Below are 7,633 nucleotides of genomic sequence, written 5' to 3'. Positions count from 1 at the left end.
TTTTGATTATTGGGATTGTAGTTCAAGCTTTATTGAATTATAGTTTGATCTTTTGAAGATGAAAAGAATTTTTCCTTACGCTAAACTGACTTATACTTTTATCTTTTTGAATATTTATTATCTTTCCATGACTTGTTTTAGTAAATGTTCATGCTGTTAACTTTTATTTTCATGTATTCTTTTAGCTAAGAAATTTCGCTAAATATTTTGATTTTATCAAAACGTATAAAAAGTGAGAACTTTAAATGTTTTTTTTTTTTGTTTTGTTATGGTATATGTTTTTTGGATTGGTGTTCAAATTTTGTTTTTTGTTTCGATTGATACATTTTACAATATGGACGCATGAGCAAAAATTTAAAAAAAAATTAGATTTTAAGTTGTGCAACTTCACCTTGCTAAGTACATAAATTCCTTTTCATCTTTTTAATTTTTAAAATCTAGTTTATTTTAAAATAGATGCGCGCGCCAATAATTTTTTTAAAGCTTTTTGTAAAAACGCTATTTTAATTGGTATTATACGGTTTTTTTAAAGGAATGTTTGTTTCTTAAAGCTACTTTTCTTCAACCATAAACATATCGAGGTTTAAGTGCAATATCACACTTAGTCGGCGGCTATTTCGAATTGAATAATTCGCTATATCAAAACTGATTTCTTTCCTCCTTGCATGCCGGGATGTGCCGAATCATCCCGCCTGCATGGTTCCGTGCCTGAGCTTCGAAAGGGAGCTTGGTGAGGCCACAATGGAGGCGGAGGATTGGCACAAGTGTGGGGAAATGGCAGAACATACTGTAACGAATTTTGGGAAATTCCTGATAATTATACACCTTCTGCTATTCGAATCGCTACACTGTCGAATAAATAACTCCAATATTCAGTATTGCAAAATGGGCTTTATTTAGACTACTTTGGAAGTAGTACTTCACAATTACAATTATACTTCACTAATAGCGTGTTTAAATCAAATTGGAGGGTCGGCTCTGCTGTTTACTGTGTGTATCCGAAATAAATAGATCCTACAGGCTGCAAGATCACTGCAGCGTCTTTCAGGCTTAGATTGTAGCCGTAAGGAAACCAGCAGAAGCGTGCCTAAGCTGCAGTCGCGTCCATATGTGTATTGATAGTCAGGCAGCGAGTAAGGCAATAAACTCGTACAGTAATCAATCAAGAAGTGTTCTGAATTGCAAGGAAGCATTCGAGGAACTTCGCTCGGGCCGGACTCTGCACCTTTACTGATTTCCCGGTGATAGAGGGATATAAGGTAACGAAAAGGCCAAAGAGTTGGCAAAGGAGGGTGCAGCACTCAGTGAATCGACGATAGACGTCCCAATCCGTTTGGAAAAAATTAGAAGGAGACAGGATTTGCATATGATCCATCAAGCAGACAGAAGCGCAAGGCTGCAAAATTTCCAAGATCATGTGGAAATCCTAGGATATTACACCTACGAGGTTGCTCATATCTCTAAAGAGAGAATATCTTAGGATCATGATGAGCATACTGCCTTCTGGCGACACATGCTTATAAGTTTGGACTCGCCAGTAACAGAAGATGTTGAAAGTGCGAGCTGCAGGAAGTAACGGTTGTGCAAGTCAAAGCTTCAGCTATTAGAAGGGACAGCGTTGCCAGGACTCAAGGCAGCTATTAAGCTAGTTCGTAGAAAACTTCTAGTATTTGCCAAGAGGGCGGAGTTATTTCATACCATAAGTCCTGGTACCTAACTGGGGCTTATCCGTTTGGTCGTCAAACAAATTCTGGTAACACCATGGAGATATTCAGTCTATGTGAGGTTGGCCGGCCAGTTATACTTAGCCTAATCTCTTGTCAGAATCCTGGCATTCTTTCATACGTTTTTTTTTATCTTAAAAGAACGCTCTGGAACATAATTTTTTTTAAAGACTACCTATCCCAGCGTAAACTCAATATATTTTGAGCTGAGATAGGGCGCTTTTGAAACAAATTCTTAAATAGAGCCTTCCGGAACCGAATACTTAGATATGACGTTTTTCATTTAGGGAATTCTTAGACAGGGCATTTTGAACTAGCAACCGCGATCGAGTTCAATAATATAATGAAAATGATGCTCCGACCACAGAGGTATTTTTATCGGAGCCGGCCTATTGAAGCAAAGAAGCGACTTGCGCGACTTGTTGGACGCACCCCAGCGGGTTAAGGCAAAATATACCCGCGGTGGGTATACCTGTCGTAAGAGGCGACTAAAATACCAGATTCAAGGGGCTGTGTAGCGCAACCCTTCAGGTTACCAGCGTAATATATAGCTTCTCCAAACCCAATTGTCGACCTCACCTATCCGCGGCGAATCCTGTTTCACTAACAGACGAGGCTCTGGCTCTGAAAATTTGTTTTTTTGTAGTTTTAAAAAACAAAAAAGAAGAACAAAATTTGCCAAGAAAAATATTAAGACATCGAAGTGTTAAAATTTTCACTAAAAATTTTAAACAAGTAACAAAAAATTTAAATGATTAAGTTTTTCTCCGACGCGTTTCGTCACGTTACTGTGCCTTCTTCAGGGAGAAATAAAACCAAATTCTATTTGTGTAAAACTATAAATTTATTTTGTGATATTGTCATTTTAAAACTAAACTAAATTAAATAAAAATAATCAATAGAAATAGTTAAATATTTTCACTTATTGTTTAAAATTTTGTATCATACATATTTTTGTTAGAATTATGTATTAAGTATAAATTCAATACTTTTATAATAAATACGATACTTGAAAATGCAAACAAAATGCATACAACAATAATATTAAAAAAAAATTTAAAAACATAATTGAAATTAATTTGATAAAAAAATATCTTGTGAAAGAACCACGTGTGCGATGAAGTGTTAATGGGGTGTTCGCTTTAAATGGTCATAAGATCGATTTGAAAAGTAGCGCCACATTCAACACAGCGGCTACAGACCACAACGACAATAAATCAAAGCTTGACTATAACCGTATCCGGGATTGACTACTTGTTTACGTTGTACGCGACAGCCACATATATATGTAAACTATATTGCCAGCAGTGGCGAAAAATTTATTATTGAAAAAAGAAAACGTTCAAATGAATGGCTTTAAACTTATATTGTCTGTTATTAATAAAAACGACGCCACTAGCGGTCGCTTGCCATACATTTACCCCCTATTGCGAGTGTCGATCGCAGTCGGCAGTCGATCGTTGAGCGTTAATCGATTATCTTTATAATGGATAAAAAGTATCTTATATGAATCGAAATATTAAAAAAATATCCAAATCTGTTTCGTACAAGATAACTGTTTTAATAGTTCAAAGATTTGACGATTAACTTGCATAATAACAAAATTAAATGAAAAAGATGGAATCGACAAATAGTCGATTCTGCTCCAATCGACACTGCAATAGGGGGGTTAATTAGGTTTAATCTGCCGATGACGGCATTCGTGATTGACTGTCGTGTTGCTCTGTCGCACCAAAAATAACGGCCCTCATTAAATGAGTAAATATTTTGACAGACGTTGCTATGTAGCGTAGCCTCCATTGTTGTTGTTGTTGTTGTAGCGCCAAGGACACTCCCCGAAGGTCTTTGGGAGTGTTACCGATGTTGATGGTCCTTCGCCGGATGGGTACGTTCCGGTACCAAGCCCGACCATCTCGGGAACGATTTTTTATGACCACATGCGACCTTCTAAGCCATACCGCCCTCCCACCCCCTAGATCCATGAGGAGTTTGAGGTCGCCAGAGCCTCGGTTGTTAATGTAACAGGATTCGCCACGGATAGGTGAGGTTGACAATTGGGTTTGGAGAAGCTATATATTACGCTAGCAACCTGAAAGGGTTGCGCTACACAACCCCTTCTAACTATTTGGTATTTTAGTCGCCTCTTACGACAGGCATACCTACCGCGGGTATATTCTAGCCCCCGTCTTCATTGTAATCAGGCCTTTTTCCTCAACTTTCAACTAAATAAAATAAATAAATTTCTATTCATTCGAAAGAAATCCTTGCCAGACTCTAAGTTTGACATTTCAATCTTTCAAAACAATTTTTACCGGTTTGCAGAAATGCTCTTTTCATTCGACTGAACTAACATTTCATAAAAGCAGAATGGCCATAATGTCAACATCATTGACATTGCAACAATTTGAAGTTAGACAATATAATATGGTCATAATTTTAATGGATTTGCTGGTCACAGGCATAGGTTGAATTGACGTTATGGCCTGGTGCGCAATTAGTAGCTTCTCCAAACCAATTGTAAACCCCACCTACACGTGCAGGTTTTTTTTTACAGCCGAGGCTCTGGCGGCCGAAAGTTCCTCATCGATCTAGGGGGTGGGAGGGCGGTATGGCCTAGAATATTTCATGAGGTCATACTCAATCGGTCCCGAGATGGTCGGGCTTGCACCTTAATGATGATGTGTTACCGAAGCGTACCGGATCTATATCCGGCAAAGAACCATCAATATCGACAACACTCCCCAAAACTTTCGGATTGTGTCGTTGTCGCTAAACCAACAACAACAACCTGCGCAAAATTGAAGAAAACAATGTTAAGGTAACAATCTTGCTATGGGCCAACTGCAACCAATACTAATCTTAAGGTGCATATGGTTATGTGTTATTTTTAATTTTTATTTTGTTTGGAAAATAACGACGTTGCTTCGCAAACTAAACAAGGGTTTTGAAGGGGTTGATAAGCGCAATATACAGCTGTATAGCTTCACAGCTTCCGCAACCTAATTTTCAACTTCGCCCACCTAAGAGAAGTGGTGGTTCAAATATGAATGTATGATACACATATTTAGCAGGCGGGGCTCTGGCAATGCCAAGTTTCTCGTGAAGCAGGGATGTTTGGTGGCGTAATGGCCTAGAAAGTTCAATGTGGTCATATTAAAACGTTCCCAAGATGATTGGGCAAGCTCGATTAATAGTACTTGTACCAGATCTAAGGTCTATCCATACTGGTAACAATACTCAAAACCTTCGGGTAGTGTTTTCATCGCTACATAATCGCGCAGACCCTTTTTCGACCATGTCGTAAGCCACAAGTCCCATCTGCAAAAGTTGTCGTGCAGATAGAGGGTAAAGGTTTTTTCTCATTATATGCTCTCTTTTTTAAATTTAAATATATTCTATTCAGAATACTTACTTCTTGTCAACGCTAATTTAACACTTAACTAATAATTGTAAAAAAGTAATAATATGCAAACTCAACTAATATTAATAATAAAATAAAATAGAAATGCCTTGTTTTTCTCATTAGTTTCTAAAAATATGTATATTAAATTAAACTCGCACATTATTTTACATTGCCATATATACCAATAATAATTGGTCACGCTTTCAACTTTTTCCTTTTAAAAATGCATAAATTTTCTTCATTCATACAAATGTCTTATTTTCTTCTTTGGATAATTATTAATATTTATAGTTATGTATTATTAAAATTATAAAAAAATTGTTTCTCAACGCAATTTTATCATTAGCCACAAAACAGCAATTCATTAGCAATCATGCATACAAATAGTTATATATAACATTTCAAATTAAATTTATTTGTTTTTCTTTCAACATAAAATAGCATTTCATTCTTTTTTTCATCAAGCATAAAAATTTTTAACACAAAATTTTAGACAAAAGAAGTCGCATACAATAATTAATTAGTAATGCATATATAATACAATTTTAGTTAAATATTTATATCAAAGTTAAGAAGTTTTATAGTATTGTAGAGCAGAATTTGTTTTTAATCTTTATAGCTTTACCAAATGTTTAATTAAATAGTTAGTTTAGAGCGGTAAACGACTCACACACACGACAATATAAAATTGATACACCTTAAAGTCGTTTAAACAATATATTTATAGTTTTTGTCTTTATTAAATTAAAAATACAAGAGCAAAACAATTGTTTCGACACATACGTAGTGTCTTCATCAGTTGCTACGATCAACGGTTGATCGTATGTGTCGAAACAATTGTTTTGCTCTTGTATTTTTAATTTAATAAAGACAAAAACAATAAATATATTGTTTAAACGACTTTAAGGTGTATCAATTTGATATTGCCGCAAATGTTTAATGTTTTTTTTTTAATTTCTTCATCATAAATTTGGCTAGTAATATTATTATCATAAATGGTTTTAAACAAATTTAGTCGCTTGCAACATATTTGTTGCGTAATTCTTGTCCTTTAGTTATTATGAAAAAAAAAACAAAATTATAATACAAATATGTTTTTCTTGTTGTTACAATTACTGTTTACTGCAAAATACACAAAGCACGCATACATACACAAACTTATAGAAACATTTATTAAATTTAAAGTTTTATTGTTAAATACAGTTTTAGTTACTTAAATGAAGTAAGTATATATGATTGTTATATTGTATTTGTTGTAAGAGATTTTTTGTATGTATGCATGCATGTGTGTGTGAAGTTATCTTATAAACTAATACATGCTTAACGTTTAGTAAAAACGTTTTTATTTAGTTATTTATTTATTAAGAATTTTGTGAACGTGACTCGAACATCGCCGTCATATCGCGTATGGAGAATTGTGGTGAGATTTTTTCACGACTGCAAATAAAAAACGTGTATATTAGTTAAAATTGATTTATGTGGGGTAACAGACAGCAATAAAAATAAGGAAGAGAATTTTCAATTACTTCCTTTCTATTAATTGATCAAAGCCAATCGGAAAATTTGTACTTAGAGAGCGACATAATATGAAGTTGAATTTTAACAAAAGCTATTGTAAAAATATAATACAAAAAATAAAACTACAAGCGTAAAGCGATATTTATAGACGTTTAGGGGCAAATTATGTATAACGCTAAAAGTGATTTCTTGTCGTGCGAAACAATATTCGTATGTTATGAGACCATTCACTCATTCCAGTGACTAACAGTAAGACGGGGTCCGTTATAGAATTTTCTGTATAAGTAATATAGTTGTGAATGTGAGTGCTTGTAACGCAAATTGACATTGCGTCATACATAATCTGAACCTTAATATCTTCTTTACTGCGAAGCTATCAATCTAGGTGAAATAAAATACTTGTTCGCCATGATTTGCTGCTTTTTATACGATTTCTCATAATACATCGATCCGTGCGCCTCCAAGCGGAACTTTTTGTGATAGGTGCTCTTTCAATTTTGTCTCTGTTTGAAATTTCAGTACTCTAGCTTACCGGGAAGAAAGAAATTTTCTAATTATTTCGACCCGTGGGCCACCGGACGTTTAGTTTGTTTTTTATGCGTATTTTTTGCAAGTAACTTCTTTTAGTGGCGCACGTAACTTTTTTTGTGATTCAACTTTTAGTGAAATCTGGAAAAAACCAAACGGCTAGTCACTAGATATGAGAGTTGCATATTTGAGTATGACTCAAAGTCAAATCTGAAAGCAATTTTGATTGTTTTTTTTTTATATCCATGACATCATTTATCGCGAAAACGTTCCCGGTGGCCAGACAGTGACTGGAAAATTCTAATTTGGCGTTTTAGAGGCTTCGGGTACGTGTTTAACCCGAACTCGCCAAAAATGGCTGGAACTTGCATTGCAACAATGCACCGACTCATTCCGCGTTCGTCTTGCAAAAGTTGTTGGCAAAATAAGGCATCCCAACGTTGCATCACCCACCCTATAG

General features: G+C 35.1%; 1 protein-coding gene across 1 annotated transcript in view; it reads right to left on the bottom strand.

Annotated features, from left to right (window-relative positions):
• Positions 1–2,555: 2,555 nt before the first annotated feature.
• Positions 2,556–7,633, bottom strand: part of CdGAPr (GTPase-activating protein CdGAPr) — a 293,995-nt gene continuing 288,917 nt past the window's right edge. Inside the window, exon 9 of the mRNA XM_067764372.1 lies at positions 2,556–6,564. Within this exon, the coding sequence (XP_067620473.1) occupies positions 6,489–6,564 (76 nt within the window). The 3' untranslated portion in view covers positions 2,556–6,488. The remainder of the gene's footprint in view (positions 6,565–7,633) is intronic.

The sequence above is a fragment of the Eurosta solidaginis genome, chromosome 2 (genome assembly GCF_040869045.1).
Source record: "Eurosta solidaginis isolate ZX-2024a chromosome 2, ASM4086904v1, whole genome shotgun sequence".
NCBI lineage: Eukaryota > Metazoa > Arthropoda > Insecta > Diptera > Tephritidae > Eurosta > Eurosta solidaginis.
The sequence above is the reverse complement of the archived record's forward strand: the minus strand, read 5'-3'. Positions and strand labels throughout refer to the sequence as shown.